The sequence below is a fragment of the Meriones unguiculatus genome, chromosome 5 (assembly GCF_030254825.1).
Source record: "Meriones unguiculatus strain TT.TT164.6M chromosome 5, Bangor_MerUng_6.1, whole genome shotgun sequence".
NCBI lineage: Eukaryota > Metazoa > Chordata > Mammalia > Rodentia > Muridae > Meriones > Meriones unguiculatus.
In genome coordinates this window covers 104,136,875-104,164,865 of record NC_083353.1, presented here as the reverse complement: position 1 = coordinate 104,164,865, position 27,991 = coordinate 104,136,875, and the positions used below count along the sequence as shown (strand labels likewise).

The 27,991-nt window shown below is 47.5% G+C and overlaps 2 protein-coding genes across 8 annotated transcripts in view; both read right to left on the bottom strand.

Moving 5' to 3' along the window:
- Positions 1–1,085: 1,085 nt before the first annotated feature.
- Cpne9 (copine family member 9) lies at positions 1,086–25,510 on the bottom strand. Of its 2 annotated transcripts, none has more exons than XM_060383913.1 (20): positions 25,241–25,510; positions 24,690–24,730; positions 24,530–24,576; positions 24,308–24,411; positions 23,799–23,835; positions 23,281–23,357; positions 16,886–16,949; positions 16,661–16,764; positions 16,425–16,529; positions 15,001–15,042; positions 14,641–14,716; positions 14,504–14,557; positions 13,997–14,058; positions 13,282–13,328; positions 12,210–12,391; positions 11,829–11,956; positions 5,741–5,843; positions 4,667–4,724; positions 4,249–4,322; positions 1,086–1,470 (listed from the first exon to the last, which is right to left on the bottom strand). In XM_060383913.1, the coding sequence occupies exons 1-20, from the start codon at positions 25,306–25,308 to the stop codon at positions 1,285–1,287; spliced, it is 1,659 nt and encodes a 552-aa protein (XP_060239896.1). In that variant the 5' UTR covers positions 25,309–25,510; the 3' UTR covers positions 1,086–1,284. The 2 variants fall into 2 exon arrangements, with proteins under 2 accessions (XP_060239896.1, XP_060239897.1); XM_060383914.1 differs by lacking the exon at positions 25,241–25,510 and adding an exon at positions 25,020–25,139.
- A 902-nt stretch (positions 25,511–26,412) lies between these two features.
- Positions 26,413–27,991, bottom strand: part of Mtmr14 (myotubularin related protein 14) — a 42,675-nt gene continuing 41,096 nt past the window's right edge. For 5 of the 6 annotated variants that reach the window (XM_021637628.2, XM_021637629.2, XM_060383909.1 and 2 more), the window contains one exon: positions 26,413–27,002. In XM_021637628.2, the coding sequence (XP_021493303.1) occupies positions 26,819–27,002 (184 nt within the window). In that variant the 3' untranslated portion in view covers positions 26,413–26,818. The remainder of the gene's footprint in view (positions 27,003–27,991) is intronic. The other variant, XM_021637630.2, reaches the window with a different exon arrangement.

Sequence of the window (27,991 nt, the reverse complement as noted above, 5' to 3'; positions counted from 1 at the left end):
CCCGGAGCTCGAAAATTCTTTATTTTCGTGGGGGGTTTCAGAGAACTTGGATGTCAGAGGTCATCATTGTTAAGTGATCCTTGCAGTTTTGTCATTGCAGAGTATGAAAAAATCTCCAAGTTGCTAGAGTCCCTGAAAACGTATTTAATTTTCTCACAGACTTGGTATTCTGCACCCTAAAATGCACGTCTTCGTATGCCCCCCCCCAAGGAAAAATGCCAATAAAATCGGCACACCAGGAGTTGGTTTCCTGGTTAAGTCGTGGGGTGTGGAGTAAAACCGGTGATTTCTCTTAAAGAAATGGTTTATTGTACCTGAGTCTTGGTTCCTCATTATTAAATGGAGATAATACATAGTACCTGTGCCTCAGGTTACAGTATGAATTAAAAGAGATGAGGTCTGTAAATCGCCTAATACAGTGTCTGATGCGTAAAACTCGTATACACAAAGAAAATACTAGCTATCCTACTCACCCAGAAAATTAGAATATGCCAGTAATCTGTTTTCAGGAAGACTGCGGTAGGATTGCCTGGACTGCTTATGAGTTCCAGGTCAGGCTGAGCTACACAGCAAGACCTCTAAACAAAACAACAAAATAAATGAGCCAGAAGTTACACAGGATTTTTTTTTCATTACTGGAGATTGAACTGAAGTCTTGGACATACAAGGCCAAGGACCTATCACTGAACTATAATCACCCCGACAGCTTTTTCTTTCTTAAAAAATAAAATAAAATAAAATAAAATAAAAGACAAGGTCTGTATAACTTGCCTGCACTGGCTTCGAACTTGTGTTTACAGGTTGGTACCCCTAGGAGGGAACAGTTGTCCTAAAGCCAACTCTTTGGGGATGAAGAACATCTTAGAAAATCTGATAAAAGCTAGGGTCTGTCTGTCCTGGGGGGTGGGGGATGTACAAGCATGCACAGGTTTTCTTAAAATACTTGAAATTTTATATAGAAGTGACTGGATAAGTATATTAGGGTGATGTTAACCTAGCTGAAACTATCCTTGCTCTCTCCCTCTTGGTGTGGTCCCATGCTCTGGGTCCCCTACTCTTCCTCTCCAACACCCATGAGACAGAGCTGGAGTAAGATCAGCTTTATTATTGACATGAGGCAGGTAGGTGGTGATCATGCCAGGCCTTTCTGTAGTCAGGGGCAGAAAGCTTGTCAGCTAGCACTGATCAACCTAGCTGGTCCTACTGGTGAACTCCAGGTGCCTTTAGCTTCCAGCAGCGGGCAGGCAGGTAAGCGGACTGCTAAGCATTGGATATGTGGAGTCCTCAGGGCTGTTCTGGGACTGAGGTCGGGCTGGAGTTGGCCGGGGGTGGAGGTCGAGGCTGGATGTCCCTGGTGCGCATGTAGGACAAGAGTTGTTCAGGGATCTCAGCTAGTACATCCTTGGCCAGTCGTGCCATGCTCAGCACCTGGTTCCCCGATCGGTCAACGTAATCTCGGAATGGGACAAACTAAGACAGACAGAAAAGGAGGTGTGGGCTGTGGCCAAGGGAGTGAGTAGTACTCAGGTTTCATCTTTGATCTCTAACGTTTCTTTCCAAGTATCACTATCCATCTCCCTTCATACTGAACTATTTTTTTACTTCTGTTTTTTTTTTCCACCCACTCCCTACCTCTGCACCCAATTTTTATTCACCCTCAACTCATTCTAATTTGGTTTCACACAGTCACTGAAATTACTCTTACTCATGTCATCAATTGCCTGCTAAGGCTAAATCAGTGCAGTGGGCAGTACTCTTCAGTCTTTGTCTCCCTGAGAGTCTCTTTCGCTTCATTGCACTGAGTGTCATCCTTCCGGATACATCTCACTTCTTTCTGTGGGGTGCTGGAGACTGGACCCATGATCTTATATATAGGCAAGGCGAGCTCTCTACCACTGAACCAAATCCCCAGCCCAAATCCCACTCCTGCCACCACACTCTTTTCTCCTACTTTTCTGGAAGCTGCGCTCTATCTCAACCTAGTCCTCTGAGTTTTCCTGTGCTCTAAACTGCTCCCCCCCACCCGACCCCTGGCCATCATGGAACTCTTTATGTAGACCAGGCTGGCCTTCAGAGGGATCCACCTGCCTTTGACTCTTGAGTTCTAAGAAAGAGAGAATGGTGACTTTGGAGAGAGAGGAAGAAGTTGGGCTTGAAAGGGAGGAGCAGTTTGCCAGGGAAAGAAGGTTAGTAAAGGAGGGAGAAGTGAAAAGGAGGAAGAAAAGTACCCTCTAGAGCTCCATGTTTACTTCAGGTCTTATGTTCTTAAGTGTCTCATTTTTTTTTTTGTGTTATTCTTTTTTTTTTTTTCCATCCATTTGGCTCTTTTATTCTATAGAAATTCCCTCAACATCATTTTCGCTTTTAAATCTCACTTTCCTGCATCCTGATGTTTAACAGGTTTTCAGCTCTCGGCGTGATTTCAAACTAACGGAAAGAGAAGGAAAACCTATGAGAAAGACTTTTTGTGTTATTCTTAATCTCATTACATAGCCTAGGCTGGTGTGGGACTGTCTGTCTGTCTGTCTGTCTGTCTCTCTCTCTCTCTCTCTCACACACACACACACCCATGCACAGCTCTTAAACATTTTTCTTTTTTTTTTTTCCTAACAAGGTCTTATATAGGCCCCACACTGGCCTTGAACTCACTTTGTAGCAAAATGGCCTTGAACTTTGAAAAAGTATTTATTAATGTTGTTTTTGTATGTGTCTGATGTGCATGTGTGATGCAGGCAGGAGTGTGCCGTGGTGCACAGAGGAAAGCTTTTAGAGTAGGTTCTCTCCTGCCACGGAATCCTAGGAATCTAACTCACACCATCACCCTTGTTCAGCAAATACATTTAACCCTCCATCTCTCAGGCCTGACCTTGAACTTCTTATCCTTCTGCCTCCACCTCCTGAGTGCTGGGCACATACTACAGTGCTAGAGATCAAGCCTAAGACATCATGGATACTAGACAAGTACTCTCCCAATTGAACTGTATTCCAGCCTTTAAACATCTTTTGAATTGACTACTTCTGACTATGACTACTATTCTGTCTTTACACATCCCCAGTCATCCTTGCTGCTTACTAATGAATACCTGGCTTCTCCCTGGCCCTGCCACAGCACACCCACAGTGCAGCAGCCAGAGAGGTCCTTTTACAATTTAGTGTGAGCTAGACATGGCGGCACACACTCCTAGCACTCAGAAGGCTGAAGCAGTAGGATTGCCATGAATTCTAGGCAAGCCAAGGCTACATAGGAAATTCCCTAACTAGTGAGGTTCTGTCTAAACAAAACAAAACAGTAAATACATGGATAGATACATTATTAAGCATAAACCGTGCACACCTGTAATACCAGCACTTGGGGACAGAGAGGCAGGCAGATCTCGGTGAGTTCGAGGCTAGCCTGATTTACAAAGTAAGTCCAGGACAGCCACGGCTGTTTTTTGAGACAAAGAAACCCTGTCTCAAAAAACCAAACCAAACCAAACCAAACAAAAACCAAACAACAACAACAACAACAACAACAAAAAAGCATAAACCTCAGATATTCACCATGGCAGAAAATCAGCCTCTAGCAGGTCTTACATGCTCCTTCTCTGCCTGTGAAGCTGATACCTCTTTCAGGTTTCAACTCAGTGTCAACACCATAGCTTCACAGAAGCCTTCCTCACTACTGTGAACAGCAGCATTTGCTTGTTTGGCTATCTGTGTAATACTAGTCATCTCCACTAGAGGGAAGAGACTTGGCCCTCCTACGCCTTACAGCCTTCAGGATAGCTGCAACCTATTTATCCTCCAAAAGAACTGTCAGAGCCAGGAGAATGGCGGCGCTTACCTATAATCCCAGCACTCAGGGAGGCAGAGGCAGGTGGATCTCTGTGAGTTAGAGGTCAGTCTGGTCTACAAAGTGAGCCTAGGACAGCCAAGGCTACACAGAGAAACTCTGTCTCGAAAAAACTGAAGCCGGGTGTGGTGATGCAGTTCCATAAATCCAGTACTCTGGAGGCTGAGGAAGGAGGATCAGGAGTTCTGGGGCAGTCTGTGCTACCTAACAATATCTTGTCTCACAAGGAAAGAAAGGAAGGAAGAGAGAGAGAGAGAGAGAGAGAGAGAGAGAGAGAGAGAAAGAAAACTTGTTCTATGAATGAGGAAGGTTTGGAAGGAGAAAGGTAGTGACTAAGAAGGAGTAAGGGGGTGGCTGCTGGGAAGCCATTCCCTTCCCTTGTTTCTCATGGCTTTCCCTTCTCCCAGGGCTACCTGAACGATGTCCCGCTCTGCATAGCGTCCCCTGGAGGACACACGTACATCATCACCATCCAATTCTTCCATTGCTGTAGAACAGACAAGCAGGCATCATTGGATGGGTCTCTCCAACTCCAACTCATTCTGCCCCTTCCCTGTTAGAGCCCTTTGGAATCCTCAAGGACCTGACACTTGCATCCCACAGTGGTGTGAAATTGTTACTGTTATCGTTACTATTCCTTTCTCCTTCCTGCATGTTCCATTCTTCCAGAAAGGAGGGGAAAGTGTTGACATCATCAGCCATGGTTATTGAGGAGGAAGATGTTTCATTTCACCTTGGTGCCAGACTGTTCTATCTATGAGGACAGCCTGAGGGCCCAGATCCTTCCTGTTCTCTCCAGTCCCACTCATGGACACATACCATCCTACTCACCCTCAAACATGGCAGGTCCAACACCGACAATAATGATAGACATGGGCAGTGAGGAGGCCTGTGGGGAGAGAGGAATGGCTGGAGTAAGCAGCTGTAACAGGACAGTGCCTGGGGTGTGTTTCACGTGCTCTGGTGAGTAGGGACGCTGCTGCTTTCTGTTCCAGACTAGCTCTGAATGCATAACAGGTGCCGTCTGGTAGAGCACACAGCCAGGTGATTTATATACATTATCTCCTTTGTTTGAGACAGAGGTCTCTGTAGCCCAGGCTGACCTTGAATATTTCTAATATCATTTAAAAATTGGTTTTCCTGCCAGACATGGCAACATACATCTGTAATCCCAGTACTCAGGAGGCTGAGGTAGCAGGGATCATCACAAGTTCCAGACCAACAGTGGTTAAATAATGAGTTCTAGGCCAGTCTGAGCTACAGTGTAAGACCTCCCTCTAAAAAAACCCAACAGAAAAACAAACAAACCAAAAGAAACCTGAATGACAGCAATCGCCATTACTAGCCATGGTATATCATGCTTCTACTCCCAGGTATCAGAAGGCACAGGCAGGAGAATCAAAGTGAGTGTAAGAGCAGCCTGGTCTACACAGTGAGCTAGCTCCAGGCCAACAAACAAAAATAGCCAGGCCTAGTGGCTCATACCTGTAGACCCAGCACTTAGGAAGCTGAGGCAGGAGGCTTGCCACTATTCAGGCCAATCTGGGCCATATAGGGATCCAGGTCTATATAGTATAACGCTATTACAAGACAAAACAATAATAAAACTAAAAGCAAGTAAACAAACAAACAAAAAGTCCCCTCCTTCTCCTGGGCCAAAGGGCAGGCATGCTTCCTGCTGATTATAAAAGATCAGCATTTCCTAAACCCAGGTTTCCATTGTGGGTTCATCTGGCATCATGTTGGGACCTAGAGAATCAAAAGCCAGTGTTGTTTGTGCCCCAGCCAATAGGCATCTCTGAAACAAGCAGGTGAAATTGTTAGGAAAACATGGAACAAACATCTCAGCCCCTTCACTGCATAGACAGTGACCCCACCCGGAGAAGCCCTCCTCCTCAGACTCACGCTGACGATGGCCTCTTTGGTCTGTGTCATGTCTGAAATGACGCCATCAGTGATAATAAGCAGAACGTAGTACTGGGAACCATCCGAGATCTTGGCTGCAGCCCTGCATGAAAGACCAGTCTATATGCAGTGGCCAACCAGAAAGTCCATGGTCAGTTTCAGACCCTGCTCCTCCAGCCACCCTGTGAACAGCGGGCAAGACCCGGGGCTTCAGGATCCCATACTCTGGCAAACCTGACCGCTGTCCTTACATGCCATCTCTCCATTTTCTTTCTCTCCATATGTATATATATATACATATATATATATGGAGAGAGAGAGAGAGAGAGACAGGGTTTCTCTGTGTAGCCTTGGCTGTCCTAGACTTGCTTGGTAAGACCAGGCTTGCATCAACTCATGGCGATTCACCTGCCTCTGCCTCCTGAGTGCTGGGACTAAAAGTAAAGTAGGGTCTTGCTCTTGTAGCTGAAACAGACACTGATGAATCCTCCTGCCTGCTTCCACCTCCCAGGTGCTGGATCACAGCAATGATCCAGCAAGTCAGTCTGCAGAGCCCCCTTTCCTTTCATCATCAATCTTTGATTCCAGCAGGATTTTTGTTGTCGTTGTTAGCTTTTTTTTTTCCCCCTCAGAAAAGAACTTCGGACAACCCTCAGTCTAACCCTTACTCTACCTAGTCTCCCATCCTGAGTAGACTGAAAATCATTGATCTGTGCTGTCCAATACATTGTCCCTAGCCACATGTGAACGAATATGCCGCTCTAAATCAACTAAGTTAAACTGAAGGAAAATTCCATTACTAACTCTGGTTGCCTTTAAGGGTTCCCTCCTCCTATGTGGCCGGCCAGTGAGTACATACCGGAGAGCACAGATGCCAGGCACCTCTGTCATCTCAGGACATTTTGTTAGACAGCCCTGCTGGCTAAACTTGGTCTTAGGAGACTGAGAGAGGCATGGTGACAGTGTAGCTGGCTCTGCATGGTGTGCTGAGGTCCAGAGTGGCTGTGGGTGAGGAAGCCCCTGTGTCTGGGTTCTGGCCCACCCTCCTCAGAGGCCTGGCCTAGTGCTAGCTTTTGTCACGTGCTCAGTTCACAGATAGTCACTGTTGCCGCTCTGTGCGGGTACAGAGCGTGGTGGTGAGCATGTAGCAGGCAGGATTTTGTTTGCTGTATCTCCCCCCACCCCCAGTTTTAAGGACTGTTTGAGACAGGCTCTCCCATGTAAGCTCAGCTGGCCTGAAACTTGTTTTACAGACCAGGCTAGCCTTAAACTCACAGACATCCTGCTTCTAAAGGTTCAGACCATCACATCCACCCACCTTACTATGTACTTTATAAACTCTCTCATTTCAAATCAAAAGCCTGGCTTCTTTAGATCATCCTCTGGACTATGCAAAACAGTGACCTGGGCTGGCCTAGAGCTACTGAATAGCCCAGGCTGGTTTTTAAACTCTTGGCAATCCTATAGCCTTGGCCTCTGATTGCTGGGATTACAGGTGTACACCACACAACCCAGCTTATCCTACTTTTAAAATGAGGCAACTGAAGTTAAGAAATACTAAGTAGCCATCCCCAGGGGCAAACAAACGGGTCCATCAGTGTCCACTCTGGCCTGCTCCCGTACACTCCTCCATGTGCCGCACCTGTTTCTCTTTTATCTAGCCACCCAACATCTCCCAAACTTGTAGCTTAGTACCTTTGTGCTTTTCTGTGCTGTCGCCACTGCCAGGCCTCCTAGCCTCTCCCTGATGAAAGCCAACTCACTTTACAGATCCAGCTAAGCAGTCCCTCTGCTGTAGCCTGTACCCCTCTCCTTTAGGATGCAGCCCCACCCACTGAGGCGGGTGTTCTGCTTCTCCTCATACCCAGAGGGTACCAAAGGGGGATCCAAGAATGAATTTTCCTGTGTGTGGATGAAGCCAGTGGATGAAGTACACACAAAGCTCCTTTTAAACATAATCAGAGCAAAGACAGACACAATGGGAGAATAGAAAGTTTGCATGAATTTGTAAGATGAAACACTAGACTTCAAAGTCCCTCTCAGTCTGACTGCTTTCTTCTGTGTCCTCCATCTCCCTCCACCCCCACCCAGGGAATACAGTGTCTTACTTTTGCCACCAGGCAACTTGCTGGAAATTTCTGGGGAGCTTTGGCCTACAGAAGTGATGATTTATTTATATTTCTGTCTCCCACACCAAGGCGGGAGCTCCCGAGGGCAAGGACTAAATCCGATTCAACTGTGAGTCCCCAGTGCCCCAGCAGAGAACTGAGCACACAGCAGCTGCCCTTTGAATAGTGATAATGATAATAATAGGAACAGTAATAACTACTGTTGCATCACTTACCAGGGATGAGCACTCTTGTGAGTGCTTGACATACGCTAACGAGTCCTCATAACAACCCTGCAATGTAAATATTCTCAGCATTCTCATTTTACAGTGTTTAAGAGAACTGAGCAGAGCCGCAAAGCCAGTGTAAGGCAGTGTAGGACTAATGCATTGGGGCTAACAGCTCCGTCGGTAACTTACCTAACACATGTAGGCCAGGGGTTGATCCCCAGCACCACATACACTAAGTATGGGGGTAATCCTGTAATCCCAGCACGGGGAAGGTAGGGAAGCAGAGGCAGAAGGGTCAGAAGGTCTACCTTATCCTTGGCTACAATGAGTTAAAGGCCAGCCTGGGCTCCACGCGACCCTGTCTCACAGGTAAAGAGAGAGTGCTGATGTACTACTAATTTACTCTACTGCAGAATCTACACTTTTGACAGAATTATCCTTAACTGAAGGTTTACTAAATAAACGAGTAAATTCATCAGCGTAGTTGCCCAAGATGTCTAAAAACATGCTTAAAGACAATAACAAAAATGGTTAGAATCCCAAATTAGTGACAAAAAATTGTTTGTGGAATAGTAAATGTGATCTGATTGCAACATGCTCCACCTTTTCTTTTCCCTTTTTTGTTTGTTTTGAGAGAAGGTTTCACTATGCAGTCTTAGCTAGCCTGGAATTTACTGTGTGGACCAGGATGACTTGAAACTCACAGTGATCTTCCTACCTTTGCCTTCCAAGTGCTGGGATTAAAGATGTGGACCATTATGTCTGGCTCTAATTTAAAACTTTCATTTCCCTCTCTGTTGTAGGTAACTATTAAAATTTGCTACAACACCTGTCCTTAACATTTTCTACATTAACATTATTTTAGTTTTACAGTTAAAGTAACTACTATCCTTATCATGTATTAGAAAGTAAATCAATCTTCAATAGGGAATGGAAAGTCTATCAGAAAACCTTTAACATATTTTTGTTGTTGTTATTGATTTTTTTTTTTTTAGCTGGGGTCTCCTGTAGCCCAGGTTGTTCTTGAACTCACTGTGCTCAAGATGAACCTGAGCTTCTAATCCTCCTGGCAATACTTGCCAAGAGCTAGGGTTACAGACATTCGCCCACCACACCTGGTTTATGGAGTGCTGAGGATCGAACCCTGGCTAGGCAAGCTCTCCACCAGCTGAGTACACACACAACCCTCATTTGTCTTTCCCACTTACTTCTACTTCCAAGCTTTTCTGAGACACTGGTTTGGCTAGGTCTCTTTTATTTCTTTAATTTCTTTAATTTTTTATTTTTATGTGAGTTAGTGTGAAGGTGTCAGATCTCTTGGAATTGCTGGGAATTGAACCCGGGTCCATTTGAAAGAGCAGACAGCACTCTTAACCACTGAGCCATCTCTCCAGCCCCTGGCTAGGTCTCTTTTATTCCGCATGTAATGATTTATTTGTTTTGGTTTTGAGACAGGATGTCAATGTGTAGCCCAGGTGGGCCTTGCATCTGAGATCATACCGCCTCAGCTCATAAGTGTGCCTTAACTTTTCTTTATTCAGTCAGAGAAACTTCCTTCCTCCCCGCACCGTGTGTGTGTGTGTGTGGGAGGGGTCTGTGCACGTGCATTTGTATATGTGCATTCAGAGGCCAGAAGTTGCTACCAAGAGCCATACCCAATCATTAGCCACTTTATTTTTTGAAACAGGGTCTTTCTCTGAGCCTGGAGCTGACCGATTTGACTAAACTGTCCGGCCAGCAAGCCTCAGGAAAATGCTTTCCTCCACCTCCCCAGACACAGTAGTGTAGGTGTGCACTGCTGTGTCCAGATTTTTATGTGGCTACTGGGGATGTGAACTTGGGTCCTCATGTTTTCGCGGTGAGCACTTCACCACTTGTGCCGCCTCCCCGGCCCACTCCTTTTCTTCCTTAAGCTTCAGTGCTTATGTCATTCCTTTGTTGTTGTATGCTTGTTTTTATTCTGTAGCTTTATTTTATTTACTTCAATACCCTTTGCTTATTATTTAAGATATAATCTGGGTTTTCATTGCTTATGTTTATTCTAAAACATTGCAGAGTTTTAGACCTGTCCCAAATTGTGTCTGTTCTATGGGCCAGATACTATGTTGTTCCTTCTTACACCATTACCTAATAATTTTTTTTCTAACTAACCTCACAATATCTCAGAAAGTAGGTTAATATTGCTGGGTATGGTGTTACATGTTGCTGTCATGGCAGCATTTGGAAGGTGAAGCAGGTGGGTCGTTTGGCCATATAGGGGGCTAGAGGTCAGTCTTGGCCACAAAGTGAGTTCTTGTTTCACAACCAGACAGACAAAAGGAAGGAAGAGAAGCTTCTACTGCTGTCCAAAGTTCAACCACTTTACAGGTTCTATTAAAGAGGCCAAGCTAAAGTGGGCTGTGGTGGCACACGCCTCTAATCCCAGCACTGGGGAGGCAGAGGCAGGTGGAGCTCTGAGTCTGAGGCCAGCCTGGTCTACATAGTGAGTTCTAGGACAGCTAGGACTATGTAGAGTCTTAAAAACAAAAATCCAAAAACCAAAACCATAAGAAAGGCCCCCATAGGTAAATAGAGTTGAATGCTCAGTCATCAGGGAGTGGTACATTTTAAGAAGGGTTTGAAGGATTAGGAGGTGTGGCTTTGTTGGAGGAAGTCTCTCTCTCTCTCTCTCTCTCTGTGTGTGTGTGTGTGTGTGTGTATCAAGATGTAGAATTCTGGGGCTAGAGAGATGGCTCAGAGGTTAAGAACACTCACTGTTCTTCCAAACATCCTGAGTTCAATTCCCAGAGACCACATAGTAGCTTATAACCATCTATAGTAAGATCTGGTATGCAGGCAAAATGTTGTATAAATAATAAATAAATCTTTGAAAAAAAAATGTAGAGTTCTCAGCTACTTCTCCAGCACCCTGTACACCCATGTGCTGCCACGCTCCCTACCATGAGGATAATGGACTAAAATGTCTGAAACTGTAAGCCAATCCCTGATTACATACTTTCCTTCTCCTTCTCCTTCTTTGACAGGATTTCTTTATGTAGTCTTGGCTGTCCTAGGACTAGCTTTGTAGACCATGCTGGCCTCAAACTCATGGAGATCTTCCTGCTGCTGCTACTGAGTGCTAGTACCACCACTGCCTGGATAAAATGATTTCTTTTATAAGTGTTTCCTTGGGAAAAAAAAAAAAAGAGTTTCCTTGGTCATAGTGTCTCTTCTCAGCAGCAGAGAAATGATGAAGACAAGCTAGCTGGCACTGTGGTGTCATACCCATGTAATTCCCAGCACTTAGGAGCTGGAGGCAGAAGGATAGGGAATTCAAGGGCAGGCCTGCTAACTTAGCAAGTTCTAGGCCAGCCTGGCCTATATGAGACCCTTTTCAGATAAACAAACAAACAAACAAACAATTTAAAAGTCAATTGCTTAAGGTCACCTGGCTAGTGCCAGCCTCATACACATGCCTAGTACATAAGCTGGTGCCTTTACCATTGTCCTACAGACTCCTCTCTCTCAGGCAAAGTCAAGGCCAGTGAGGCCACTTTGTGGCATGGGATGTGGCTCCAGGCAGCAGCTGAGGTTGTCTCTTGACACTCTCTCTAAGCATAGGCAGGCAGTATACCTTCTTGGTACCTGATCCTGGCTAACGCTGAACACTTACTTCCCCTTCTCTCCAAAGCCCAAGTCCACTCAGATTGGCCCTCCTATGTCTGGTCCAATCACCTCCTCCCTCCCCACACCTACCCAGTCCCCTTTTACCTGGCCACCTGGTTGATGACAGGAGCAAAGTAAGTGGGTCCGTAGAGCTGCACCGTGCGCAGACTCTGGAAGTAACTCTCCAGCACGCCCTCAATGCCTGCACAGTTGGGGTCCTCATCATTATTGTTCTGAAAAAAAAAAAAAGGAAAGAAAAGAAAAGAAAAAAAATAAGAGTTCAGTCAAGCCAAGCCCCCACTGAGGACACCAGGAGTGCTCTGATCTCAAATTGCCACCTCCTTTATGCTCCCCTCCAAACTGCCCCACCTCCCTGTCCTGTCGCTGCCTCACAGATCTTCCTTGGTCCTCGCCCTTCTCAAACTATTGACAGAAGTGATCCATCGACCAAGGGGAACTGAGTGTATGCCCTGGCCCATACTGTACCAGGGGGAACTGGTGGGAGATCCGCCCCTCTGGGGGCAGCTTGGCCCCAAAGCCGTAGGCTGGGAACAGCTTGTCGCTGTCGTAGTCCTGGATGATCTCTCCCACTGCCTTGAGGGCCATGGCATAAGCGCTGAGCTGGTAGGGACTCATGTAGTGCAGCGAGGTAGGCTGTAGGGGATTCCCTGTAGAGAGACGGTCACCTGCTTATCTTTATGTGCATCCACCTACCAACCCATGTACCCACCTTGAGCCATGAACTCCCTCGATCTGTAACTGCATCAGCTCTCTGGTCATATACCCTTCATGAAACTCTTCCTTGCTCCTCTATGTCTTATACCTTGTGTTACATGGCTACCCATTTACTCACACCTCCTCCAACCTATCTGCCAGGTAGAAACGTCAGTTTTCAATCTGTTTGTTCATTTCTATCATCTACTTTTGTATGCTCTGGTCCACCTATCCATCCACATAGCCAGCTTCCTGTTTACTTACCTGTCATTTCTCTTCCATTCCATCTTTATAATATTCTGCCTATTCAGCCATTCCTGTCCATTCTATTTTTTTCCCATATGGATCCATTCCCCTGCCTGATTCTCTTAGTTACAAGTTAATGTGCCCATTACCTCCTCAACTTAAAGCAGCTGTCTGCCTGTGAGCTCACACACACACACCTACATGGCCCTTAGTGTACTCTCTCACCAATCCTTCTCCCCATGACCTATTTATTGATTTGTCTATTGATTAATCATTCACTATTAATTTATCCTTGCATATACCAACCACCAATCCATTTATTCTCTCCTGATAACCTCATTCTCTCTCACTGGCCAGCTGAACTATCTAGCCTTTCAACTTTATCTGACCTGTGTACCCATCATATTCCTGCACCCTCTGTCCACCTTTGCACCCAGTGCTTCCCCTCCATCACTCTTGTGCAAGTGCCATCCTGGCTTGGCTTTATATAAGTGTGGACTTCTTGGGTAGTTAAGTCTTATCCCAGGAAGGAATCTAGACCAATTTCCAAAGAATCCCTTAGGCTCTGCCCATTCCCATACCCTCACCCATGTCTCACCATTGGAAGCAGTGAAGTCAATAGCTACTGTGAAGTTCAGCTGTGTCCTGGTGGAGGAGTAGATGGGTTGATTAATGAGGGATCAATACCTATGACATCAGTATTTCCCAAATATGGACTCATGTTAAAATGCAGATTGTGACCCAGACAGTCTGGGCGGGACCAAGTACCAAGTCCTGCTGCTGTCGGTGGTCCACTGTGGAAGCAGAGTTAAATGCCTATTCTCATGACTTGGAGTATCATATGTAGTTTAATGTAACACTATAGTCCTGTAATAGTAACTAAAATATCCATTTTACATAGGAGACAAGGGAAATTCAGAGAAGCTAAGTTCATTGCCCAGGCCTATCTGCCTTCACTGATGCAAGCACAATGTCCCCTACAGTTGGCTGGGCAGCATTCCCTCTCTTGACCTTGGACTTACCCTGTTGTTTACCTGTGAGGCATCTCCTGTGTGGGTGCATTGACACTCTAGGGGTTGAGAGCATTGAACTCCACCCCCAGCTCCTAGGCCACTGCTGGAAACTACTGATTGGGCTTCCATCTTCCAAAGGGACTGGCAGCCCCACAAACAGAACAAAGAGGTGACATTCTGCATTCCACAGAACACTTGATACATCGTTTGCCACTGCCTGACAATTTATCTCCATGAGTTCATTGTGCCCTGACCATTCACGAGCAGGCAGACTCATTGCTGGCTTGGTCCATGACTCACCCTCCCTTGATGTAATCCACAAAAGTGAATTCTGAGTCCACAGAGAAGGAAAGGAGCGTGACCTGTAGGACACAAGAGGCAGCCCTGCCACTTTTGTAAGCACAGCTGAGGTGGCAGAAGAGAGGGAAGCCTATTAGAGTTTAGAGAGAAGTGTATTATGGGACACACAGGTTTCCACTCCTGCCCAGTTTCTCCCACCCTGTTCAGTCTCTGAAAGAATAAAGGGAGACGCTGTCAGGTGCATCTTGGGATTTCCAAAAGCATTTTTAATTTGGAAATACAAATTAGGGTATTTTTTTTTTTAATTCTGCAAAAGGGTAATAGTTGGAAATTTTCCTGGGTGAGAAAAAACAAAAACAAAGAAAAAGTTCAATAGCATCACCTTATCCTCAGTGTTATTGTCCCAAATGACCTGTCCCCAACACTGTATCTGACCCCCAGTGTTTTCATGTGTGTCATGGGATACAGACATAAGGATCTGGGAGGCCAGGGACCAGGGATACTCACGGTCCCCGAGTTGGTGTATTTCTTCTTCTTGCATTTCTTCCGAGGGTTAAGTACCTAAGTGGAGGACCGTCACAGTGACACTTACACCCAGCTGCCCAGGACAGAAAGCCTGGAAAAATGGAAGGGCGTGTCCTCACCTCATACACTGTGAACTGATTCTGGGCCTTGCTCAGCTCCCGATAGCTGGTCGTGAACTCACCAATGAAGTCATGGCTGTAATGAGGCCATGGGTTGGTAAGCTAAAGCTGCCGGCACGGGGCCAGAGCTAAATCCTAGAGCTTTTACTGCCTGAGGGCCTAACTTGGGCTACAGGGCAGTAGGGTTGGGGCTAGATGGGGAAGAAAAAGGTGAAAGATGGTGAAGAGAACTATCTAAACAGATCGGCCCCATGGCCACCATCACCCTTCTGGCCCCCAGAGCTGCTTTGAGGTTCCCAGTGAGTGGTCTAGGAACTGCATCAGTGAGCACAGGAGAAAGAAGCACATCGGCTCATCTACCTTCCATCTCGGTCCCAGTCATATACATCGATCTTCACTGTTCTGAAATGCACATGAGAAGTCCAAATATGGGCTGTGTGTACATGTCAAACCTTAGGGACTCCCCAGCCACTTGCCCATACTGTAGTCACCCCATCCATCCATCTGTCCTTCTGTCAGTTGCTTATTTTCAACCTTCACCCTTTCATTTAGCTTTACCTCTGTACACACGACAGGCAGGCACGTATTTGCCATTTGAATCCCACTTTATTCCAGACAGTGTTCTTAGCACTGTCAGAATGTCTCATTTAATGTATCCTCTGTAAGTATTATTGCTCCTATTTTTGGATAAGAAAGTTGATATATACATCCTCTCTGCCCTCCCCCCTGAAATCTAAGCAACCTGGCTAAGATTTCATAGCTAGTAAGTGACAGCTGATATTTAAACCCAGATATCCTGTTTCCAAAGACCTTAACCTACGCTCCCTTCCTTTTTCCTTCCTTTTCTTCCTTTGAAATTTTCTTCTTTTCTTCAACCATTCTGCTATATAGCCCAGGCTGGACTTAAACTCAAGATCCTGAGCACTGAGATTACAAGCATGTGCTATCACACCTAGATCCAAAGACTTTATCCCTGATCTGATCTATCTGTTAAGTTCAGTCCACCAAACTATCTACGTAGCCATCCATTTACTATACGTATGCCAGTACAACTGCCTATTACTCCTACCCTTTAGTCACCCTCCAAACTATACAGCCCATCACTCACCAACTCTAACACATGTACATACTATAAGCACCACCTGTCTGTCCATCTGTTCAAGCAAATGCCCAACCATGTTAACTTCTGTCCATTCATTTGCATAACCATCCACTCAGGTGCCCTTCAGTTCCTCCACACCTACCTGTCTTTGTACCACCCACTCCGGAGTTCTTTTGGGTCAGCCATCTATTTTACGCACATCAATCCACTGGTTCTTCCACTAATCATCTACTCACTCAACTATGATTCATCTGTCTGGCCATCAATCTACCTGTCACTCTGCCTGTCCTCTTGTATTCTACTTAATTTTTCACTCATGTATCTGCCTCTCTAAAGTCATTCATCAGCTCTTACATAATCATCTATCATGTCTCCATGTGTTAATTATCCATCTTCTCTTCGTCTGCTGATGTACCTACCAGTCTAGTTTTCTATACCTCGTCTATGCTTTCATTGTCTCCTCCTCTGTCGCCGTCTTTATGTGTCCATTCACATAAGCATCCAACCATTCACAGTTTATCTGCCCTTCTGACCATCTTTCCTTGTACCTGCTCACTTATTTATTCACCTGCACTTTCATATTCTATTTCAACATCTTGAGGCTCAGGAACCTCTTTTCTTTTCAGAGGGAGCCCCACTCATGTCCTGATCCCCTGAAAGAGCAACTGATGTTGGACCAGACCTGTCATAGTCTCCATTGCACAGTGCCCGCACAGGGATGCTGAAGGGCTGCCATACAGGGTTCAGTGTGTTTTTCACAACCTCTGTCTTGTGGCAGATGGTGAACCTAAAGGGAGGCAGAAAACAGGAAATGGCCTTGGAGTGGCACTGAGAACACTACTTGTAGATTCCCAAGATTCCCCACTCATTAAGCATGGGTCACATTTCTGGCCTCAGCGCTGTGTGGGAGTGACTCACGTGCCATCTTCATTGCTCCTGTAGAACACAAGGAAAGGGTCTGACTTCCCAAAGAAGTCCTTTTTGTCCAGCTTGTTTGCACACAGCTGCATGGTGGCAATGTCCTAGGGATGGAGAGAGTGGGGCTGTTGAGAACCAACTAGCCTGGAGCCTTCAGAAGGTCCAGTGAAGGAGGCTGGGAAATGAAGGAGCTTGTGGAAACGAGGGCATGCGGCTCTCACTGACCCGGCAGTTGCTGAGCTCCTCAGCAGTGAGCAGTATGGTTCCACACTTCTTGCCTGGCACACCCCTGGAAGCAGAAAAGGCCTCTTAGACGGAGGAGGGAGGGTGGACAGCAGAGTTGGCGTGATCAGTCTGGGCTTGTGTGGGCCAGGGGATTCAGTTTGCTCTTTGCCGACAATCACCTAAGTATACCCCACTTCTATTCTGAGTGGCTCCTGGTGAAGAAAGGCCTACTTTGACTTAGTGGTGTCTAAAAGCCTGGCAGGAAGGTGCTCGTGGGTGCCCATACCAGCAGTGTGACAAAGGCATGTAGACTCAGGGTAGAGTTTATTGTTTTCGAGCTGCTTGACCCTGGCAAGTCACTCCTCCTCTGGGGTCTTATTTCAGCCTATGAAATGGGTGAGCAGCTGTGAGGAGATCTAATCGGCAAGTGATTTGTAAACCTTGTACATGAGAAGGGTGCATTCTTCAAACAACCCTGGCTGCCTGCACTGTACTAGATTGGAAGGGGCCAGCTGGCACTCAGCACATCTGCCAGACTCTGCCCTCAGGAAGCTTCTAGGGGAGTGGCCTGTTGGAAGCTATAGACAAATGAGTGTGATGGACAGTTCTAGATGAGGAGAGAAAATTTTGTTTAGACCAAGAGGCGAAAGCTTGCTTTGCCTTTTGAAGGTGGGAGGGAAGGAGAAAGGGAGAGACAGACAGACAGACAACAGACACACACACACACACAGTGTGCTTGTATGCTAGTATAAAACTAGCATTCAGGAAGCAAAAGTAGGGGGATCAAAATGTTGAGGCCTGGCCTGCCTAGTAAAACTCAGTCTCAACAAACTAAACAAATGCAGCTGGGCATGGGGCCTGCACCTGTAATTACAGCACATGTGAAGCTGAGGCAGGAGGGTTGGTGTGAGCCTGATGACAGCCTGGGATACCCAGTGAGTTCCAGGTGAGCCTAGGACAGATAGCAAGACCATGCCTCAAATCAAAAGGCTAAAATGCAGCCAGGTGGTGGCAGTGCACACCTTTAATCCCAATACTTGGGAGTCATAGGTAGGCACATTTTTTTGAGTATGAGGCCAGCTGATCTATAGAGTGAGTTCCAGGACAGCCAAAGCTACGTAGAGAAACCCTGTCTAGAAAAATGAAAAAGAAAAAAAGAGACCAAAATGCAAGCAGTGACAACCCCACCTTCACTCCCCAAATAGCAAAGGACTTAAACAAAATGAAAAGACAGAGCGAGCTTTATTCTCTCCTGGCCCCAGAAGGGACATTTCTCTGTACTCAAAGGGTGTAGCCAGAGATCCCCATTCCTGATTTGCTTTGGATCCCTAAGCATTAAGGGATTTAGTTGGTAGAGGCCTATGAGTCATGATTTCTAAAGGGACCCAAAATGTACAGGGGGTAGCTAGTCCAGGAGCTGGAGATATGGGTTAGTGGATAAGGGAGTGAAGATACTTGCTGCCCAATCTGGCAACCTGAGTTAGATTCCCAGGACATACCTGCTAGAAGGAGGGGATCAACTCCCACAAGTTATTCTCTGATCTTTACATGTGTGCTGTGACACATGTGTGCCCACCCCCTTACAAATAAAAAAAAAAAAAAAAGAGAGAGTCCTGGGTTCAAGTGCTGGCTCTAACTTGCTATGTGACTTTGTGTGTGTGTGTGTGTGTGTGTGTGTGTGTGTGTGGCTATGGTGGGCCGACTAAGCCTATTTTCTGAAAAAAGGCTAAAACTACAAAGAAGATTGTGCTGAGACTTGAGTGTGCTGAGCCCAACTGCAGATCTAAAAGAATGCTGGCTAATAAGAGATACAAGCATTTTGAACTGGATGGTGATGAGAAAAGAGAGGGCTAAGTGATCCAGTCCTAAGGTGATTTTGTTATAAAGATAATAAAATAAAATCATGAGCTTTGTTCATCTCAAAAAATAAAGTGAGAGTGCTTACCCGGGCATGGTAGTGCACACTTGTAATACCAATACTCAGGAGGCCATCAAGAGGATCATCTAGGTTTGAGGACAGCTTGGTATACAAAGCAAGTTTCAGGCCAGCCAGAGCTATATAAAAATATGTCTTGTCTCATAAAAATACTAATAAAAAATCAAGATGTGGTGATGCATGTCTGTAGTCTTAGCATTTGGAAGGCTGAGGCAGGAGATCAAGGCGAGGGTTCAAGGTCAGCCTGGGCTAGAGGACAAACAAAAATCAAAAATAAAAAGAACTGTTTTAGCTGGTGGCACATGCCTTTAATCTCAGTATTCAAAGGCAGAACAAGGAGGCTGTCTGAGTTCAAGGCCAGCCTAGGTTACAGGATGAGTTCTAGGATAGCCCGAGCTCACAAAGAAACTTTGTCTCAAAAAACCAACAAGGAAGCCAGGTGAGGTAGCACATGCCTGCAATCCCAGCACGCTGGGAGGCAGAGGCAGGCGGATCTCTGTGAGGTCAAGGCCAGCATGGTCTACAAGAGTCCAGGACAGCTAAGGCTACACAGAGAAACCCTGTTTAAAAAACAAAAACAAAAACAAACACCCCCCAAAACAAAACAAAAACAAAAACAAGTCTCAAAAACCAACAATGATTAAAAAAATAGAATAAAAAGAACTGCTTTTCTAGTTCCTTCAAGTCCTGTCCCTGCAAGCTTTAGCAGAAGGGTATGTACTGTGGATAGGGCCATTGCTCAGCACAGTGAACCAGCTAGCTGTTGATCCCATGGCCTTCCATTCTCTCCAAGCTCTGTGCTTTTCTCACCCAGGGAGAGCTGAAATCTCCTTTCCCAGCACGACTATCACTTTAACATGTTAATTTGCAGCACTGCAGCTCCATTTAAACTCTGTCTAACCCTTACTGCACTCACACAGTGAGAGCACAGCCACAAAACCCAGCTAACCAGTCTCCACTTCAAACACACGGCCATGAACCTCAGGTCTTTACCACTGCCCAGCAACGCTACCAAGTACCCAAGGCCTTTCTCTCCAGTTCTGCCACACAGAAGACTCACTTTTCTCTCCTTAAAGCACCAGAGCCTCCTCCCATCCTCACTCAGCCAGTGACCTGGTTTCCCACTTGCTGACAAAACTGAAGCAACCAGAAGAGATGGTCCACCCACTGCCATGCTACCCTGCCACCAGCATCTTCACCCACATGGATAAGCCTTCCTACAGCTGCTATAAATGAACTGTCATGTGTCTCTTTACCCCTCTGCTAGCTACTATCCGCTCTCTGTCTTGTCTGTACAAGGACATCACACCAGCAATGCTCCCCCTTCTTTTTCTTTGAGATTCTTTGTAGCTAAGGATTTCCTGGCACTTACTATGCAGCCCAGGCTGGCCTCAAACTCATGGCAGTACTCTTGTTCTTGAATGCTAGGATTATAGGCATGGGTTACCACACTTGCCTGTTTCCCCTTCCTATTTATTCCATCGGCATTTCAGTCAGGTTAAGAGGACTGGCTGCTCTTCATAAAGGTCCCGAGTTCAATTCCCAGCAACCACATGGTGGCTCACAACCATCCATAATGAGATCTGATGCCCTCTTCTGGTGTACAGATGTACATGGAGGCAGAACACTGTATATATAATCAGTAAATAAATCTTTAAAAAAATAAAAAGAAATAAAAATACAGTTGAAACTGTGAGCGATGGTACACGCTATAATCCCAGCACTCAGGGAGGCAGAGGCATGTGGATCTCTGTGAGTTCCAGACCAGCTTGGTCTACAAAGCATCCAGGATATACAAGGCTACACAGAAAAACCCTGTCTCGAACCCCCCCAAACAAAACAAAATATTCCCCCCAAAACCAAAAGCACAATTGAAAAATTATAAATCTATTCTCTTTTCTTCAAAGATTCTTAGGATGCAGCCTAGGCTGACCTTGAATCCTAAAACCCTCCTCAGTCTCCCAAGTGCTGGGATTATTAGGTAAGCATCATTTTACATTTATTTGTTTCTGTATGTGTGGATGACTTGTGGATTTGGTTTTCTCCTTCTATCATGTAGGTCATCAGGCATGGTGGAAGGTGCTATTATCCACTGAGCCATGTCACCAGCCCTGTAAACCTATTTTTTAATAACTTATTTTTATATGCATTGGTGTTTTGCCTGCACCAGTGTCTGTGTGAGGGTGTTAGATCCCTTGGAATAGGAGTTGCAGACAGTTGTGAGCTGCCATGTAGGTGCTGGGAATTGAACCTGGTTTCTCTGGAAGAGCAGCTGGTGCTCTTACCCACTGAGCCATCTCTCCAGCCCCGTAAACCTATTCTTGACCCCAGGTCTGTTACATACACATCTCCTTTTCTCCCTTTGCAGCAAAAACTCTTTGAAATTTATCTGGCTCATATGTCCCTTTCCCATCCTCTCCTAAACCTCTCCAGCCTCTACTTCCTCTTGTCAGAGTTACCAGTGACATAGAGATAATTTCTAATTTTCATTCTGTATGACCTGTAGCAGCATTAGATATGGTTGGTTCCTTTCCTCTGCTTCCTCCCCCTTCCTTCTTTTTATGGTGTTGGGATCAAACCCAGGACCACATATATACTAAGGATACAGTCTACCACTGAGCTACACTTCAGTACTTTTCTTTTAAAAAAGAAAGAAAAAAAAAAAAGAAAGAAAAAAGATTTTTTTTCTTGCAATGTGAGGGGGGGATTAAAACCATATTCCATATTTTATACAGAAATTGCTATTATGGAGCCAGGCAGGATGGTAGCACATGCTTGTAATCTCAGCACTTGGTGGGTGGAGGAAGGAGTTTTGGGAGTTCAAGGCCAGTCTTGGCTACGTATGGAATTCAAGGATAGCTTGGATTCAAAACAAAAAAGTCTGTCTTCAAAACAAAAAAGCCACCAAACAAAGTAAGGCATTGATGCTGTGACTGATATCAAAGTGTCCTTAGTGTTGCAAGATTTACACGGTGCCTGTGGCAGTTGTAGCGGTGTGTCCTCAGTGAAGAACAAAAGGCAGCAACAGCTAAGAAGCTGGATGTAGCCATGCATGCTTAATCCTAGCCTCATCAAACATCCTGGGATAGCCTCTTCTACACGGGACCACCCTGTCACAAAACACAGACTGTACAGAAGTGCAGTCTCAGAACCTGCTCATGTATGTGTGTCTACCCCCTGTTGTATATACGTGGTATCTAACAGAACACGGAGAGTCCATGCTGAATCTCCCCCTCCGAACTGGTTCTCATCTGCCCCCACTCAGGCTGGCTTGCAGCTCACCATATTACCTAGGCTGGTCCCCAACTTGAGGCAATCTGCCTAGCTTAGCTTTGTGAGTGCTGGGGTGCAGGGTGGGCCACCGTGCCCAGCAGCATGCTCATTTAAACAACAACCCAAATGATTTCAGTCGGTGGCACAATTTCCTCTTTCCTGCTGCTCAGGATGAAGGCCCTGGCCTCCTTTCCAGTTGCCCCATTTCTTTCCCATCTGTATTTAATGGTTTGGATCTGTTAGCTTCCCCTTCAGAGTCCATCCAGAATCTTACCAGTTCCCTACCCCTCCATTCCTGTCTGATGGCCGGTTTTCTAACTGGCTGTCTTCTTCTGCCTTTGTCTACCTAGGATTTATTCTTCTTGTTGTTGTTTTGAGCCAGAGTTTATTCTCAACCCCGGTGGTCAGCAGATCAGTCAGATCATGGCGCTCATGCTGAGACCCTTACACAGACTCCATCTCAGAGTCAAAGCTACAAGGTCCTGACTAGGCCTCCTGCCCAGACCCTCTCCTGGCTCCACGACACTGGCCGATTCCATATGATGTGGGTTCATTAGGGCCGTTGCCCCTATGTCTCCAAGGCTCAGTTTTTCCTTTTAGGTGCCACTCCCATGTTACTAGCCTTCTAGTAACCCAAAGGACTGAATACGGTACCCCTCTCCTACCTGCTTTTCCACATCCCTCTTTTTTGATTCCTCCTCCATATGTCATTTACTATGTCTACTGTGTGTTTGCACTGATTTCCACCTCCTTCCTCCAACTATCTTGGCTCACTTTTGCAATTCTGGCCCATTAAACAATGGGCGATAGAGGTCCAGTACAATGGTGGAACAGGTGAATCTAGAGGTCCTCAACCAGGTCAAGGAGCCAGAATGCAGCGAATGCACCATCTAGCAAGTGTGGCAAGACCCGAGGATTTGATCTAATTCCAGAAAGCTTCCCAGCAGAGTGGGGCTTGGGAGAAGGCTTTAAAGATTGAATCAGGCTTGGAAAAAGAAGAGGAAACATGTCCAGCCTGAGGATGATTTGAGCAGAGATTAGACTTTCCAGAGGAGTAAAGTGAGGTAGGGAAGCTACTGTTGGGGCATTCTCTGCAGCCTCTACAGACATCCCGCCAGCCCGGCTTGGGAAGGGGAACTCAGCGAAGAGACCCTCCCTCCCCTGGACCCTTTCCCATTCAGCTTACGTCAGAGGTCGCTCCACGCGGCTGCCCTGGCCTCCAATTACTTCTCCTAGGGCCAGGAATGCTTGTCCCAGGAAATCCTGTGCCAAGATAGGGAGTCAACGAGGGGTAGGGGATTGCGCCCCAAGCCCACCCTGGTGATGCTGCTGCTCTTGACCAAGATTACTCCGAAGTGCAAAACGACAGAGGACCGTTGCCAGAATCACAGCTGTGACTCTGCTTCTTGAAGATCTCCCAACCGAATTCTTCCTGGTGCAGCCCACAGCGTCCTCACCTTCTTCAGGTCCCCGGACGGAGGCAGGGAAGGAAGGAAGGCAGTGAGTGAGGCCAGAGCAGGCTGTGTGTGTGTGGGAGGGGTCAGCTGGGATAGGGGCTGGTGGGAGTCCAGAGGGGCCGGGACCTAAGGAAAGGGCTGGTGGGCCCATGCTGGCAGAGGAGCCAGGGAGCAGTGTTCAGGAAAGTCCTTTGACAGGTTAGCCTCCCTATGTGCCCAGGCAACCTGCGAGCGGCCACTGGCTTACCGGTTTGGAGATGTTGGCTTTGGAGTCAACGTTGTACCTGGGAAGAGAGTGGAATCTGTGTGGGGCGGGGCTGGGTGGGAGAAAGTCTGGAAGAAGTCAGATTCAGTCTTGGTTAAAACTGTAGGGGAGGGGGAGGGGCAGTGGACCTCAATTCAACTTGGGTCTGTGTGTCTGAGTCGCGTGGGTCCTGGCTAGGTTTAAGCCAAGGTATGGGTTTGATGGGGATGGAGTCCCGGGAGGGGACCTGAGGCTAAGGTGGAGCTAAATTAAATGCTAAGTTTGTGGGCAGGGCCTGCCTTGGCGGGGGAACTAGACCCTGCTAAGGCGGGGCCAAACTGGGTGTGGGGGCGGAGTTAAGGACCACAGTGATTCCTTTAAAGAGGGACCTGGACCTAGGGGAGGAGCCAAGTAGAAAGGTGAGGAGGGGGCGGGACGAGGCAGAATTCTGGGCTGATCCAAGTGAGGGTGGGGTGGGGCGGGCCAAGACAGGATTGTAGGAGGAGCCTCACACATCGAAGCGGAGATTTTGCTTTTCCTCAAAGAAATAGTCGAGGACGAATTTGCGCACGAAGTCTGGATTCAGTGTGTTGTCAATCACCTCTGTTCGTCCGAACTGGGTGGGGAAAGGTGCGGGGGGGGGGGAGGGAATATGGGGGGAAGAGGATGAGCACAGGACGTGCAGCCCGGCTGGAGGTTCCCTGGAGCGGCCCTGAACTGGGCTGGGAACTCACCTCCCGCCACTCCTGGCTGGCTCGGCTCTGCGTGTGAAGCACCACCACTGCAGGTGGGGGCAGGGGAGGGGAGCTCGTCAGGTCGGCCCGCACCCCTCACCGCCCCCCGCCCCCCGCTCCTACATCCCGGGTTCCTCCTCCAGGCCCTGGAGCCGCTTACTGGGGTCCGACTTGGAGAAGGTATCCAGGTCTAGCAGATTCCTGGAGAAAAGCAACAAACAGATGAAGAGAGGGCTAGATCACTCTGGAGCCCACCACCTTGACACGGTCCTGAACTGGCCATCTGGAAGAGACCCGAGGTTCAAATCATACTCTCTATACTACCCCCAATGAGTGCTGGGGTCCAAACGCTGTCAACATTCGGGACAGCAGCAGAAATCTCTGCCAATTGGTTCCATATGTGCCCACACTGTCTCCAAGGGTCCAGGATGGCTCGCCCCAGAACTTTGTCCCCTTGTGGCTCAGATCTTTAGGGAGCCCCGCAACCCACCTATTAAGCCGCCAGGCTTGAGCCTGCCTTTATAGGGTGGGGCTGCCCAGGGAGACCCCCCCCTTTCATCCTGCCAGTGACTCCCGCCTTTAGCCTTGGTTCTCCGTTCCCAGCTCCTGGGCAAATCCTCTGCGGTCTAGCCCCTACCCCTACCGATCCCGCTGCTGCGCGGGGCTGGGGCATTGCCAGTACTTAAACCCTCCCCAGCGCGGCCCGCTCACCGGCACGACACAGTAATTTCAATCTTGGTGGCCGGGACGCTGCGCTCTGAGGCTCCGCCGAGAGACATGGCTGGTCCAATGGTCAAAGCCGCTGGGGGCTGCGAGACCCCAGCCGCTGGAGCTAGGGGCGGCGGCGAGGCCGGCCCATGTGCAGAGGCAGCGGCGCTCTTTCCAGCACTGTGTGCGCTCCGCTGCTCGCGCCCTGACAGTGGCCACCGGCAGCAGCCGGCTCCAGATGGCAGTACAGCCCCGCCCGGCCCTGCAGGCGGCCCCCGCCCCATTGGAGCAGCCTGGAGCTGGTCGGGAACCTCACCCAGACCCTAACTGACCTACACGTCCTCCAGAACCACCACCAGAGCGCTGAAAAAAACTCAGCACTGTCCATGGTTCTGAAACACAGGCGGGAGTCTCAACATCTCCTTCCCGTCTTCTGGCCCACCTCAGTCTCTGAATATGAACATTTTCCCCTTAATATTTCCGTGACCTTGAACAAGTTCAGTCTTTAGTGGTTAAGGCCCTTAGCAGTTACTGGGATGCTTTAAGATACACACGGATGGCCTGCCAGACCAGGGTTCGTTGGTACAGCACCTGTTTACCCTATGCAAAGCCCTGGGCTCCATCCCCAGTGCAGGGTGTGAGGAGGATGGTCAGTGAATGCTGAGCTCTACGGCTCTGAATCCCGACAGTCATAAAGGCATCTACCCCCCCCCCCCACCGTGTGTCCTCCGATGCCTCCACAGCCCAGAAGCCTGTTCCTCTACTATTGTCTCAGGTCTCTTGTCCCAGGATACCACTGCTTCAGAGCCTGCTAAAGATGAAAGCCCACACTATGAGCCAGTGAGGAGCCCCAGAACCTGCAGAGATCAACAGCTGGCTGTGGTCAAGCCCACTCAGGCCCGTTCACCCCTATTCCCACCTCAGTCTCATGAATTCATATGCCAGCCAGCCTTCAAGGCTTAGGTTGATTGATGGGAGCTGGGAATTTGGCTCAGTGATAGAGCATTTATGTTTATACACAAGGTCGTGGTTTCTTTTCACAGCACAGAAGGAACAGAGACAAACCCAAGTCTAGCTTTTCCTGTATCATAACTCCCCCAAAGACTCAAGGACAGACAGACAGTAAGGTTCTGAGCAGCTATATGACAGTAATCACCAGAGCAGATGACAGAAGAGCCATTCAAAAAGACCTTGATTTTATTTTGTGATTGGTGCAAAATTGCCTCATTTTCAGTGCAGGTGACTCTCCTTCCCAGGAAACAAAAATTGTAGAATAGGGTCTTTTCTGACGATACAGCCTCCAAGAGGCCCTAGGAAAACCCCACACAGTTCTGAGAGTTAACAGGAACCCAAAGACGAGGGTTGGTGGGAGGCAGTGATGAGAGAGTGGTTACCAGTCAGGAGATTGGGAGCCAGAAAATCCCATCCTCAGGACTGCTCAGGTTTGGGCCTGCCATGTGCATGATAGAGAAGGGGGTGTAAGATATCCCCTGCTCTCCAAGTGCCCTTTGCCAGACATGGCTTGATTCCACTGAGGGCTCAGCTGAGACAGGGGCAGGAAATGGCTGTGGGCTGTCAGCTTCACAAGGCGCTGGTGCTTGTGCCCCGGAGCCCAACACCACGAGCAAACTGTTCTATGAGGCCCCCGATGGCACCAGAAGGACTGGGGGCTGGTGCCCGAAGCCCCACTGTACTGCTGTATGCAGCCAAAAAGGCAGATCGAACCTCCTGCAGTCGTGTTTCCCGGTCACTAAGGGCTGTAAGTCTGTAGGGAAGAAAGAGAAAGGAATGTATTACCATAGGACGAGATCCATAACCTCATTCCATGTAAGTTCAGGATAGGCCACAACTGCACAAAGTCAGCATCTAGCTTTTGGCTCCTCTCTCCCTGTATAATTTACTTTGAGCTCAGTCTACTCTTCGACTGCAGAACAACTTTTATTGGAGAATGACTACCACTTTCTGCTGGGCAAACCACCATCCTGGTGATAATGGGGAAGGCAGAGCTGAGCAGTGGGCTTCTTCCTCCGACATCTACTGGTTGCCATTCCCTCTAAGAACAAGCTGAGGCACAAGCCTTTGTGTCTGCTAGTAAGAGTATCCACAACCCCCAAAGATATGGCAATAGGTCTTAGCTGCTAGTAGGCTATAGCCTTCTTGGCTAGAACTGGACAACCCCCTGGGAGGAGCTTTGGCCATGGGAAACTCAGCTGCCCTGAAGAAGCTAGGATCTCCCAGTGGAAATCCCTGGGCCAACTGCACCTTCAGTCCTGGGGCCTCCCAGGGAAACAGCTGGAAAGAGTTCCCCAGTTCTTTTCCCTTCCCTGTTAGGACACTGACCATAGCAGACAAAGCCTCCCTCCACTATCTGGAATTACAGGTCAAAAAGGGAAATAAGCACACACAACTCAGGCTTATCCATGTGTGAATTCCACACAGGGTTGGCTGATGCCCTAGAGAGTCTGTTACATAAGAGGCTTGAGGCACCCATCCTCTGAACTCAAGGTCAGGTATGTGTAGACATTCTGCTAGAGGGTTGGCTGGAAAACCCTCTTTGAGAGCCACAGACCTAGATAAATCTCCACAGTCCATCCTCCATGGCACAAAGACTAACAAGGACCACTAACTCATCCCAACTTTCTGCTCTCCAAAAGCCATCCTTGGAGAATCTGTCTCTAAGATCCTGTCACAGGCAACAGCAAGTGCCCACTTCCTACTAAGCCCAGGTCCTGGGGAAACAGATCCAAGTCTGGG

Excerpts from the sequence above, each read along its gene's own strand:
- Cpne9 (XM_060383913.1), bottom strand. The coding sequence starts at position 25,308 with ATGTCTCTCGGCGGAGCCTCAGAGCGCAGCGTCCCGGCCACCAAGATT. Across the intron at positions 14,059-14,503 it reads AATACACCAACTCGGGGACC|GTCACGCTCCTTTCCTTCTC; the intron begins GTGAGTATCCCT and ends TGTGTCCTACAG. Across the intron at positions 1,471-4,248 it reads CAGAGCGGGACATCGTTCAG|TTTGTCCCATTCCGAGATTA; the intron begins GTAGCCCTGGGA and ends TGTCTGTCTTAG.